The sequence below is a fragment of the Lepidochelys olivacea genome, assembly GCF_965140295.1.
Source record: "Lepidochelys olivacea isolate rLepOli2 genome assembly, chromosome: 14".
In the NCBI taxonomy this organism is placed as follows: Eukaryota; Metazoa; Chordata; order Testudines; family Cheloniidae; genus Lepidochelys; species Lepidochelys olivacea.
Window position 1 is genome coordinate 38,542,148 of NC_140424.1, and position 13,862 is coordinate 38,556,009.

Below are 13,862 nucleotides of genomic sequence, written 5' to 3' on the forward strand. Positions count from 1 at the left end.
GGTTTAAATAGAGCCCAGGGGTGGGTTCCTCCGGACCTACAGGTAACCAGAGGAACCCAGGGGCAAAGCTCTGACAGCTCCATGACCCGAGCCAGGGGAGCAGAGCTGGGAGCCCAGGGCTGGTCGCCAGTGAGCCTGGTGTGGAGAGACGAGACCAGCTCTGACCAACTGCTCCCTGTGCCAGTCTGTTACCAGAGCGGATCACACACAGAGTGTCCCCGGCTCCCGTCACCCCTGGATCCTCTGGATCAACCTGGAGTCTCCCTAGAAACCCCCCTTCTCCCCCGCCCCGGGCTCTGCTCGTCTCCTTTCTGTCCCCGCAGTGATCCTGTGGCTTCGAGGGAGGACGCCTGCATAGGGCTGGGAGAAGCTGCCCGCGCCCAGGCTGGTGGGGTCCCCAGGGGGCAGGGTCTGGGGCAGGGGCCTGCAGATCGGTGGGTTGATCGCTAGGACCCAGGAGCGGCTGGGGGGCGGCTCTGGGGGGAGGATCGCGGGGCTCAGCCCGGCCGCAGGAAGTGACTCGCAGCCGCTGCGGGGACTCTGGCTCCCGGCGAGATCCCCGCGCCCCGGCGGCTGGTGCCGGGAGCCCGGAGCCCGGGCTGCAGCCGGGAGAGGGGAACCTCCAGCCGGGCCCTGCCCGCTGCTCCCCGGGAGCCTCTCCCAGGGCAGAGCCCCCAGCCCGGCCAGGGCCCCTTCCCGGCCCGGCCCCTGCCCCGGGGGGCCCCGCTCGGAGGGAAGGTAAGAGAGACCCGCCCCCCCCGGGCTGCTCCCCGCGGAGCCGGCTGCGATTCCCTGCCCCGGGCCCGGGAAAGCTGCCGCAGCCCCCGGTGTGCGCGGGGCGGGGGGAGCCCGGCCGGGCCGCGCTGGGGCAACACGTGGGGGCAGCCGGGAGGGGTCTGGAGAGGGGCTTTGTGGGGTGTAGGAAAGGGGGACCGAAGGGGGGACAGGGGTGTGTGCGGGGCAGGAGGCGGGTTAAAGGCGATCCAGGGGCAGGAGGAGATGGGGGCAGTGGTTGCACTGAAGGGGGGATGGGCTGTTGCAGGGAATCAGGGTGTGGGGGGAATTATGGGGCTGAGGGGAACGAGGCTGGTCTAGGGAGAAGATGGGGGGGTCACTTGGAGGGAAAGGGGGGATGTGGGGCGGGGAGGCTGGAGGGAGAATGTGAGAGCAAGGGGAGACTGGCTGGGGGGAGAAGGAAGAGCCAGAGAGCAAGGAGGGGGTGGGGAGGGACACAAGGCAGCTCCCCGCCCCATGGAGTAGGAGAGGGGGCGGGGCTGCCCCTTCCAGCAGCCGGTGGGTGGGAGGTTTTTTCCTGAGCTGGTCACAGAAGCATTGGGGGGTGGCTGGGCAGGGATCTAACCCCTCACCGCTCAGAAACTCCACAGCAAATATCCACAGGCAACCCCCCTCCTCCCCCCACACACGGTGCTCCCAAGGTATTATTCAGTTGTTTTTTTTTCAAGAGAGAATCATGATTTTGGGGTCTGTCTCCTGGGCGTTCGGGGCTGCCCAGGGCCCTGGTCTGATTTCCGTGCAGGATTCAGATCTCGGCTACACCGGAGTCAGACCGGAGTCACTGCTGGCTCTGGCAGGGGGTGAGTGCAGAGGGCCAGTGAGATCAGTCTCTGCCTGCCTGTCCCAGGGCGGTGCAGGCAGGGCCAGCTCTAGGCACCAGCCAACCAAGCATGTGCTTGGGGCCGCACTTCTCAAGGGGCCACAGTCCGGGGCGGGGCGGCACTTCTGAAGGGATGGCACTCCTTTTTTTTTTCCCCTCCCCTTTGGGGTGACAAAAAAACTAGAGCCGGCCCTGGTGCAGGGGGAGTCCAGGGAAACTCATTCATCAGGTGTTGCCACCAGAAGACTCCGGCTATTGAGGAGGCTGGTGTGTGTCTCTCTGCTCAGGATACAGCTCTGGAGTTGAGCTGCCTGGATCAGAAGCTGCCTCCTGCATTTTGACCTGGGAACCCAAATTGAGAAGCTGCTGCTTATCTAGCAGAGGAGCGACCTTTGTTAAAGCCCCCTCAGTGCCCATCTCGGGTGGGGACTTTCTCCGGTGCCTGGAACCAGCCCTGGGGCAGCTCCAGGCTCTGCTGACACCAGCCCCTGAGCCGGAGCCTGCAGGTGAGGGGAGAGACCTGGGGCAAAGTGCTGGGGTAGGTATAGTATGAGAAACTGCTCCCTGTAGGAAATTGCTACATGTAGCAGACAAGTCCTACTTTGCTAAAAACTGCTAGCTGACTTAGCTCATTTCTACAGATAACAGTTTCTCACACCCTATAGTGTGAGAAACTGCTATCTGTAGAAATCTGCTACTACTCACCTTTCCTGTCTTCTGGGACAGAGGTAGCAAATTGTTAACAGTAGCAGTTACTCATACCTAAGAACATTGTTCTTATGGGCTGACTTGTCGTAATTTGGTAAAACTTGACAGTGGCAAGGGATGGAAGCATAAAGTCGTCAGCTTCCAAACGACCCTGCCTGGTGTACAGATGTATCAAAAATAGGGAGGTCATTTAAACATCACTTGTTTTGCAGCATCACTTACTGTGCTAACAATGTAGCATCCTGATATTGATATTTCCGTGCAAGTGACCTGTGGGTAGGATTCATTGTAGTGGGACGCGGGACAAATGGAGGATAATTTAAACTCTGGGCTGGTGTGATCTCTGACCGTTCATAGGCTCAGCTGGCAGGCCCAGGCAGCAATGCCCTTGTCCTGTTGCCTTGACTGAGAAAGGTTCCAATCCAAGGGAGGGTAGATTCCAGCCAGCTCCTAGGGTAATGTCTCACTGGCGATGAAAGGGCTTGTTCAGACAGAGATTTTGAAATCTGTAGGGTAAAGATGAGCCAGAGGGGTTTGTCTTCATGCAGGTGTATTTTAGTCTCTGGGGGCTGGGTAGAAAGGAGAGAGAACTATGTTGGATTTTCTGTTTCCCTTACTGAGGACCACCTATGCTCACCTGACGTTTTTCCTGGCAGAAACAATTCCTATCTATTTGTTACAGGGTCAAAATATGGCTGCCGTCACACAGAGCCATTAGTGGTGGTGGAGGTGAGAAGGGGGCCAAAAAGTCCTTTCTCTCCCCAAACACTCCCGTGCATGTGGAAGCCGCAATGTTGCTGCTCTTGAAATACCCTGATGGCAAACGGGTGGGGGCAGAAGGCACTGCCAGCTGTCCTGAGCAGCCCAGAGGAGCCATGCACTGTGTGGAGTGTATGCTGCTACACCTATTCTGTACTGGTGAGGGCAACCCTCACTCCCCAGTGCTCCTGGAGGCCCCAGGGCTTCCCCTGGCTTCCACCAGCACAATCACTGCACCTACCACCATTGCTCGAAGATGTATCACCTTCTCCTCTGGAGGGAGGGGGGAAGACCGATGACAGGTGAGATTGTTAGGGTGAAGGTGGGCTGTATGGCACCATAGTAAAAACTGAAAAATGTTTCACAACCATTTTATTAGATTTAGCTCATTTTTAAATCCTCACACAAATTAAAGTTTTCTATACAAGCTTACTGTGCAAACTCTGTTAATGAACTTCTCGAATGCACGGCATTCATTTTTGGAGGCTTCTCATGTGTCAGATACTTCCTTCCTTCAAGATATGCTCATGATCAGGCAGAAGATGACTTCTTTCAGAACACACAATTCTATTCAATGAGGAACAAGAACACTCAGCTGTAGCTCTTGTGACTGAGAGTAGGAAGAGGTGAATTCCTACTTCTTTCATCCCAGGAAACACAGCACAAAAATTGGGTTGAACCATTTGTGATGATGATGAAGTTGAAATCAAATCTTCATTTGTTCATCATGTGATATTCCACTCTTTGTTCATATTCTCTATTCTGTCCTGATCACATGGCAGCCCTGTTGCTGGGAATGCCTCACTCCATTCAACTGTTGGTGTTTTATAAGACAGGCATCTGTAAAAGCAACGTAGAGGTTGATAGAATCCAAAAGTTGTTGTTGTAGAGATGTAAGAATCAAGTCAATGTACTTTACTTTTCAGCTGGACAGTGCACTTAACATTGGCCCCCAGTTTGTAGCATGTGGTAATTCTTGCTTAAAGAGAAAGTGTGATGTGACAGCCATGTTTGTTCGCATAAACTGTGGTGTGTCTCCAGCATTCTTAACACCTCACTAAATTCTTCTCAGATTGGCTTTGGCAACGACTGGCTTATGAGGCTTTCTGCATGTCGATGCAGTCCAGAGGATTGGTGTTTTGCAGCCTTTTCACATAGTTTGTCAGCATTGGCTTTGCTAGTCAGTCTGGCAAACCAAGCTCCTCCACTTTTACTTTATAAATCCATGGAACGCTCACATCTTGAATACTGCATGCAAAGGTACAGAGAAGGTAACTAAAATGATGAGGGGTGTGGAACAGCTTCCACAGGAGGAGAGATTAAAAAGACTGGGACTTTTCAGCCTGAAAAAGAGAGGACTAAGAGGGGATATGATAGAGGTCTATAAAATCTTGACTGGTGTGGAGAAAGTGAATAAGCTCCCTCACGTAACCAAGAACAAGGGGTCACCCAATGACATTAATAGGCAGCAGGTTTAAAACAAACAAAAGGAAGGACTTCTTCACACAACACACAGTCAACCTCTGGAACTGTTTGCCGGGGTGGGGGGTGTGAAGGCCAAAACTAGAATAGGATTCAAAAGAGACCGAGATCAATTCATGGAGGATGTGTCCATCAATGGCTATTAGCCAGGATGGGCAGGGATGCAACCCCATGCTCTGAGAGCCTCTTGTTTTCCAGAAACTGGGAGTGGACGGCAGGGGATGGTCACTCAATAATTGCCTGTTCTGTTCATTCCCTGTGAAGCCTCTGGCCTTGGCCACTGTCGGAAGACCGAGTACTGGGCTAGATGGACCCTTGGTCTGACCCAGTCTGGCTGTTCTTACGTTCTTATGCAAAAATTAATTATAATATAATAAAAATGTTTAGTACAGAAACTCCCGACACCAGCCAAAATTGATCACTTGGGCCCCACAGCTCTGTCTGCTGGATACCTCAGCAGAGTAGGTGAGTTCATGTAAATACAGTCTGGTCCTGAAGCCTTCCCCCTACCCCTGGCTCATCACCCCCTGTCAGGGGAGAACTCATTCACACCTTGTTTACAAATCATCATTTTAAATGATAAGGTTGGCCAACATTGCCGAAACCAATGTGCCAGAAAAAACAACGGCTGTGTGAGGAAGCCAGTCTTTGTTCAGACTTTTCAAACCTATTATACTTTCAGGTACAAGTATTTGATCATACACTGTATGTGTATTTTAAAGTGTGTATTAATGTTTCAATTTCGATTGCAATTTCCAACCAATGACTAAATTGGCAACACTGCCGGTAACTAGTTGATCACTGCGGGGCGGGGAAAGGATGGGGCGAAGGGGGAGGGAAGTCCCTGTTTCACTGAATTAAGTCTCCTGCAGCACCTTAGTAGGTTACATCAGACAGAGAGGAGCTCCAGTGGCTAGTCACTGGGATGCCTTTAAGAACCCAGCCCTGGGAAGCCCATGCTGACAGGAGCTGTCTGTGAGAGGAGAAATAAAAAAAGACCCTCTCCCTCCCCCACACACACCCTATTTTTGGAAACACTGATGTCTCAGTCCACCGGCGTAACTCATACCCCATCTGCCCCTGCCAGGGTTTTACCCTCTATTACCTTCTGGCAGCGCCTTACCCCTGAGCTTAACCCCAGCTCCTTCCCCCCATCCCTGATTTTGCCCTTCAGGCCCTATCCTAACCCTGCTTCCAGCTGCTTCACCCTCCTGACCAATGAATTTTTTCCCCCTGCTCAGAATCTGGCCAACACCTCCCTCCTCCGATTTGCCCCCTTTCCACCTTTTTAACCCCTGTAAAAACAGTCTGCAGAATCTTATGGGTAATAAGGGCAGGGTGAAGGGCAGTGACTTCAGCAGATGTTACTCAGCGTGCTCAGTTCACGTCAGCATGCTCAGTGCACCCTAAGTAGCAAATTCCTACAGGGAGCAGTTTCTGCTCCTCCACATGGCAGGAAAGTGACTCTGCACAAAGGGCCCCTTTCAGGGACCTGCTGGCGAGTTTGAAGTACAGGAGGGAGGGGCTCCCCATGTGTCTGTGAGTCCCAGAGCTGCTGTCCTCATGGATACTGCTAGGGTTCAAACCCCTGTTAGCAGTGTCAGTGGCTGATCTCCCTAAGGAGAGCAAAGGCCCACGTCAATGGAGCAGTCACCAGTTCTCCAGGGAGAGGGAAGATGATAAAAAGGGAGAGTGGAGAGACTGGAAGGAGCAGCAGGAAGAGAAGTTCCCAGATCTGCCCAGATCCATTCCCTGCATTATCCCGGGCAGACTGACTCTCCTGAGCACAAGGAGAGGAGCTGAGAGAGGAAAAGCCAGTTGCTGACTGCCTGGAATCACTGCACTGCTTGTGGAGTGGGGGGACAGGCGCTGCCTTTGGGGACAGTGTCAGAGGGAATCCCCAAAAGTGGCTTTTCTGGTTCTGCTCTTTTTCCAGCATTTGGCTCAGAGACACTGTTACAGGGAGAGTTTCAAAGTGTCCCGGTGGGTTCAGTTCTGCTGGGAGGGGGCTGGCCTGGGTGGTAATAACCTAACTGGGTTTCTTCCCAGCATGGCAAAGTCCAGAGCGTCTGACTCAAGGGAAAGAGTCTGGGGCGGGGGGAATCGGGGTGCGAAATGGACTCAAGCCCCTTTTGAAACCTCCCCCATCGCCCCTCTCACCCTGACAGGCTGAGGAATCACGTCCAGATTTCGCTCCAGATCAACCCATCTTCCAGGAGAAAGGGAAGGAAAATGTCCATGATGGAGCCAGCTCAGGTAGGGGATTTTAAGGGAGCTGCTGGGGGGAGGAGAGGAAGGGAGAGGCAGGGAGGAAACAGGGTGTGATAAACCTGCTGTTAGGGGGCTTATTCCTTCACCCACTTAGTTCCCTGGTCCTTCTTGCATGAACAGAGACCAACAATACCCGAAGTCCAAAGGTGCAAACAATTCAGTGTTTATTGGGGTGAACTTCCAGCAAGCATACTTCCAGTTTCCTTCTTTAGTGTTCCCCTTCCCAGCTCTGACACCACAGAGCCTTACCTGTGTCCCTGTTCCCATTCCTGCCCTTAGCCAAACATGATTGCAGTTTCCCCACCCCCCCACCACTCACTTCCTGATTGACTACAGACTAGATAGTAAAACTTGAGTTCTGCTTAGCTATACCTTAACCAATCATTTTCCTGAAATTTAACTAACCAATCCTAACATATTGTAACATGAGTATGTAACCAATTATATCGTGCCACCTTAATTAGTTTACACCCAGCAAAATTAATTATACAGAAGACGAAACAATCTCAGAATCAGACAGAGACCATGCAAATAAACAATAGCAAAGTGGGAACTATAATGACAAAACAATAGAGAAGTGAGGATTTCACATCCCAGCTATTGATAAGTGGGTTCCTGACAGACAGGATGCTATCAAACTAAGTTTCCTTTTACATTTTCTAGGCACTTCCCTTTCTCTGGAGGCGATGGGCACTATCAGGACAGGATTGTATTCCTAACAGCCCAATAGCACCTTATTTCAATATGACTAGGTTGAAATGTGAGGAGGTGACCGGTCGCTTCCCGGCTTATGGCTGCCTCTGCTGCTTAGCCAAAGGCCTTCGCCTAAGCACAGGGCCTCTGACTGTCACAGTAAGAGAAGGCCCTTCCACCCGCAGACAGTGATTTTGATTCTTTCTTTTATACCACTAGAACTAGCCAAGTGATAAGAATACACCTAAATTCTTAGAGTATCGGCCTTTACAGCCAGGCCTGCATATCTGCATCCTCACACCTGCTGCTTTTCTGAATAGGCCCATTGGCAGCAGGGGAACTTTCCTCATTTATGAAACAGGAAACAGGGCTTGGAACATTTTCCAGACTCCCAGTGCTGGAGCCTGACTCCACTGGCCAGAGGCTGCTGTGAAATACGAAGGGAAGCTGTCGGGATTCCTGTCCCCGGCTCAGAGCTCTGCTTCCTGTATCTGCCTGTGGCTGGCAGGCGTGTGGGAAATGAGAAGACCCTGCCCTGCTCTGTGTGCTGGGGGGACAAGGAGCTCTCACCTTCTCCCACCCCCTGAAGCCACATGGCTGCTGCAGGGTGGGAGAGGGATTCTGCTTCTCTGGCCCTCCCAGAGCTTTTTTTTCTTCCTTTCCCGTGACTAGTGGGATTGTGGCTGGAGCAGCAGGTGCTGAGTGGGGGACTCTTGTTGTTCCAGATGCCGGTGACCTTCGAGGAGGTGGCTGTGTATTTCACCCAGGGGCAGGGGGCTCTCCTGGACCCCGGTCAGAGAGCCCTCTACAGGGACGTCATGCAGGATAACTACGAGACGGTGACCTCGCTGGGTAAGCGATTCCCGTTCCCTCGGTTATTAGAAAGTGTAGGGCCTGCATTTCTGACTCTGGTTACGTTCTTCCCTGGTCAGTTAGATTGGAGGAGAATTTGTCCCATAGTCCACAGTTGCGGCGAGAGAGACTTGCATCTCTGTACCCTCTCCAATGGGACCACAGTGTCAAAACCTAATGGACATGCGAAACCATTCCCACCCACCTCCAGCTTTCAGTGGGGCAGAACTCATGAAGTGTCCTGTCTATTATTTCTCATTCACACACAGCATCTCTGTTCATCTCCCTCCTTGGGTCTAGCTCTCGCCATGGGGAGGGCTCTGGGCTCTGCAGGTTTAGAAGGAGGCAGGGGTTTAACTCTAGAGCTGTGTGTTTGTCAGCAAGGCCCGCAGAATGCACAGATCCTGCAAACTCCTAGTGAGGGTGTGACAATTCCCCTCACCTCCCCAGATGTCTGCCTCTCCCAAGGGGGCTCAGTGACCATGTTCCCGTCCCCTTGGATTCCACGTTCCCCCAGCACAGCACTGGGACATGGAATGCCCTTTGTGACAGACTCTCTCTCAATCCTCCATGCACCCTGATCTGGTCTGATTTCACCCCCTGCGCAGGGTTTCCCATTCCCAAGCCTGAGCTGATCGCCCAGCTGGAACGAGGGGAAGAGTTGTGGGTCCCGGATCTCCAGGCCTCTGAGGAAAGAGAGATCCCGAGAGGCACCCACACAGGTGAGGACTGATACAGAAACCATGTGGTGAATGAAGGAAAAAGTTGAGAATCCCAAATGTGTGGTGTGAGTAAGCGCCCTCTGTTCTTCCTCATCTCAGCCAGGGCAGGGCCGTAGTCAGCAGATATCGCTCACGCCATTCCACCCACCCTGTGAGCTGCTGGAGCTTCCTTCCCAACTTTCCTTCCCTGTGAGTGTTTGGGTGGGATGTGGAGTCAAAATCCAATTGCTGATTCTTCACAACTTTAGTGTGTTGGGTTTTCCCTGTGTGCTATTCCTCTTTCTCCCCAGCACGATGACTCCTGTCTGGATTGTCTCTCTCCCAGCAGGTGCTAAGAGAGTGAGTGAGAGTGAGGATGGGAATCATGAGGACGTTCCTGGGGAAGTTGATGAATCTATTATAGGTGGTGGAGGACACAAGGATCCCACAGCCCAGCAGAGAAATCCCAATGAAGAGAAACCCTATCAGTGCCTCGACTATGGGAAAGGATTCATTCTGAGATCACACCTTGTGACACATCAGACAATCCACACTGGAGAGGAACCCCTTCAATGCTTGGACCGTGGCGAAAGCTTCATTAATCGCTCAGACCTGAATAACCATGGGAGAAGCCACACAGGCGAGAAACCCTCTCAGTGCCTCAAGTGCTGGATATCTTTCTACTCAAAGTCAGCACTAATTAGACATCAGAGAACCCACACAGGAGAGAGACCCCATAAGTGCTTAGACTGTGGGAAAAGTTTCACAAAGAAATCAGGCCTTGTTACACATCAGAGAATCCACACAGGAGAGAGACCCCATAAGTGCTTAGACTGTGGGAAAAGTTTCACAAAGAAATCAGGCCTTGTTACACATCAGAGAATCCACACAGGAGAGAGACCCCATAAGTGCTTAGACTGTGGGAAAAGTTTCACAAAGAAATCAGGCCTTGTTACGCATCAGAGAATCCACACCGGTGAGAGACGTTTTAAATGCCTCTGCTGTGGAAATGGTTTCCTTTGGAAGTCAGACCTTATAAGACATCAGAGAATCCACACAGGTGAGAGACCCCATAAGTGCTTGGAGTGTGGGAAAAGTTTCAAACAGAGATCTACCCTCGTTTCACATCAGGGAATCCACACAGGAGAGAGACCTTATAAATGCCTCTGCTGCGGAAATGGTTTCCTTTGGAAGTCAGACCTTATAAGACATCAGAGAATCCACACAGGTGAGAGACCCCATAAGTGCTTGGAGTGTGGGAAAAGTTTCATACAGAGATCTGCCCTTGTTTCACATCAGGCAACCCACACAGGAGAGAGACCTTATAAATGCCTCTGCTGCGGAAATGGTTTCCTTTGGAAGTCAGACCTTATAAGACATCAGAGAATCCACACAGGTGAGAGACCCCATAAGTGCTTGGAGTGTGGGAAAAGTTTCACACAGAAATCAGTCCTTGTTAAACATCAGGGAACCCACACAGGAGAGAGACCCCATAAGTGCTTGGACTGTGGGAAAAGTTTCACAGATAAATCAGGCCTTGTTACACATCAGAGAATCCACACAGGAGGAAGATCCCATAAGTGCTTAGACTGTGGGAAAAGTTTCATATGGAGGTCAGGCCTCGTTAATCATTGGAGAATCCACACAGGAGAGAGACCCCATAAGTGCTTGGACTGTGGGAAAAGTTTCATATGGAGGTCAGGCCTTGTTAATCATTGGAGAATCCACACAGGAGAGAGACCCCATAAGTGCTTGGACTGTGGGAAAAGTTTCACATGGAGATCATCCCTTGTTCATCATTGGAAAATCCACACAGGAGAGAGACCCCATAAGTGCTTGGATTGTGGGAAAAGTTTCACACTGAGATCACACCTCATTAAGCATGGGAGAATCCACACAGCATTTAAACTTCTGTGACCCATGGCCAGAAAGGGTGAAGCAACTTGCAGGCTAATTGATCTAGGTTCAACCTTTAGAAACATGCTTCTAAGTGTGTAAATGGTATTTAGGGCCATTGCATGTTCTATAGGCTTGAGCTTTGAAATGTAAACTTGTATTCCTAAAGAATTGGAAGATGGTAACCGTAGTAGTCTCTGTTTACCTATGTCTTGTTAGAGGTTAACAATGTAATCAAACAGTTCCTCTCTAGGGCTGTATTCTGTTAACTTGGAGATCAAAAGGAAATATTAACATTTAGATAAAAGTTAGGTGTAATAATGTCCTTGTCTGCATGTCTCTCTAAAGTTTGTGGTAAACAGTCCATGAACTGCTTAATGGATAATCACCTTCTGTTAATCCCTGTAGTTAATTGCCGGTGATGTTTAGGAATTACAAGGTTATTTCAAAAGCCTATTTTTCACCCCAGGACTGCGTGCCATCGAGAGGCTGCAAAAATCTGTATAAAAACTCTTGGGACCTGATCCTTTTCTCTCAGATCTTCTCAAGCTTTATTCAGAGGGAGTTTGAGTCGTAAGACTGAGATCTCCAGTCCCATCTGGACTGCCTTGATAGTGAACTGCCCTGATTTTGACATTAGACTAGAACGGGGGTGGGCAAACTTTTTGGTCTGAGGGCCACATTGGGGTGTCAAACTATATCGAGGGCTGGGTAGGGAAGGCTGTGCCCCCCAAATAGCCTGGCCCCTGCCCCCTATCCGCCCCTTCCCACTTCCTGCCCCCTGAGTGCCAGCCTCAGAACCCCTGACCCATCCACCTCACCCTGCTCCTTGTCCCCTGACCACCCCGACCCAGGACTCCTGCCCCAAATTGCCCTCCCCCGGATCCCACCCCCTATTCAACCCCCCTTTCCTGACTCCCTCCTGAGCCCTAACCACAACCGCACCCCCTGACAGGCCCCCCAGGACCCCACCCCCTATCCAACCCCGCCCCGCTCCCTGTCACCGGACTGCCCCAACTCCTATCCACACCCCCACCCCCTAACAGGCCCCCCAGGACCCCACCCCCATCCAACCCCTCTCCCGCTCCCTGTCCCCGGACTGCCCCGACCCCTATCCACACCCCCACCCCCTGACAGGCCCCTCAGGACTCCCATGCGTATCCAACCCCCCCTGTTCCTCGACCCCTGACCGCTCCACCCCAGAACCTCTGCCCCATCCAACCGTTCCCTGTCCCCTGACCACACCCCCCCCCCCGAACGTCTGTTGCCCCCACCATCGCTCCCTTACCAAGGCGCTCAAAGCGGGGCCATGCCGGGAGCTTGGGGGCCTGGCAGGATGGTCCCGCAGGCCATAGTTTGCTCACATCTGGACAAGAACCTGATGAAATGATTCGAAAAAGGACCCTTCAATTCTAAAGCACCATCCCTGCAGTGAAACTGCCCTAAGGACTCTATTCATGTCTGTGTGTATAATGATCAAGACTCTCTCTTTTCTTCTTTTAATAAGTGTTACTTTAGTTAATAAGAATTGGCTGTAAGCATGTATTTGGGTAAGAACTGAAGTATTCCTTAACTTCTTGGGTAATGTATCCGATCCTTTGGGGTTGGCTGAATTTTTTAGATGATGAACAAGATTTTCAGTAATCTGCATTATATTTAACTGGGCTGTCTGGGCAGGAGCCCAAGGCTGGGTGTCTTTAATGCAGGGGTAGTCAATAGGCAGACATGGGCCAAATCTAGACAACCAGATGCTTTCGAATGGAACCCTGAAATGTTTTTATTTCTCTATTATCATTACTGTTGTGGTTTCTTTATTATTATTTTCTCTGGAGTGTGGACTTTGTCTATAGCTTGACAAGGAAATTTTGACCTTGAAAAAAAGAATTGGCTACCTGTGCTTTCAGGGAACTGTGTTTTGGCTTCTGGGTAACCAGTAAGATAGGCATAGAAGGTGTTTTGTTGCTGGTTTGGTGAATCTAAGTATTGGAATATCCACCAGTTTGGGGGATTGTCTGCCCCATGCTTTGCAGTTTGTCCTAATTGATCAAGTTCAGCGTGCTGCTCCCAGAGCATCAGGCATCTGCAAATCTGCACAGGGAAGTAACCTCTGAGATGTTCTCAGTGTGGAAAATGCTCCAAATGAATGTCCACAGTGGACATCAGAGACGCCTCCATTTCCTCATTCCCACACACATCAGGGGCATTTGGCTCCCAAGGACCCAGCTGCCCATCACTCGGGTAAGGATCCAGCAGCAGCCGAGCATCAGCTGGTCAGTGACCCTCTGGCTCTGCCTGGCCTAAGCAAACCACAGACAAAGGAGCAGAAGCCCCGATCAGCCCCTCCTCCCTGCTGCAGCCCTGGCTGCTGAGCTGATGGGCCACAGGTAGGGGAAGGGAGAGAGAGAAACTCCTCCAACTGCTCCCTCTGCCTGGCTGAAGTTCCCCCCTCTCCCTTCCCCTCCCAGCCGGGATCTCCTTGCCATGGAGATGAGGAGAAGGACTGTCATAACCATACAGCTAAGGGTAGCCTAGAATTCCTCCTTACCTGTAAGGGGTTAAAAAGCTTAAGTAACCTGGCTAGCACCTGACCAAGAAAAAACAATAAGGGGAGAAGATACTTTCAAATCTGAGGGGAGAGAAGGCTTTTTTGTCTGTGTGATGCCTCTGCTGGAGACAGATCAAGGAAGCAAGCAATCCAACTCCTATAGAGTTAGTAAGTAATTTAGCTAGAAGATGCGTTTGATTTTCTTTTCTTTTTGGCTTGTGAAATTCTCTGTGCTGGAGGGAATGTGCATTTCTGTTTTGGGTTTTTTTTTTTTGGTAACGTTAAGGTTTTGCCTAGAGGGGGATTCTTTATGTGTTGAAGCTAATTGCCTGTGAGATTA

General features: G+C 51.2%; 1 protein-coding gene across 1 annotated transcript; it reads left to right on the forward strand.

Annotated features, from left to right (window-relative positions):
• The first annotated feature begins 504 nt into the window (after positions 1–504).
• LOC311530835 (uncharacterized protein) lies at positions 505–11,945 on the forward strand. Its single transcript, XM_084647781.1, has 5 exons — positions 505–738; positions 6,733–6,820; positions 8,254–8,380; positions 8,989–9,102; positions 9,428–11,945. Exons 2-5 carry the CDS (start codon positions 6,797–6,799, stop codon positions 10,996–10,998), a joined length of 1,836 nt encoding a protein of 611 aa, XP_084503907.1. The 5' UTR covers positions 505–738; positions 6,733–6,796; the 3' UTR covers positions 10,999–11,945.
• Positions 11,946–13,862: the final 1,917 nt, after the last annotated feature.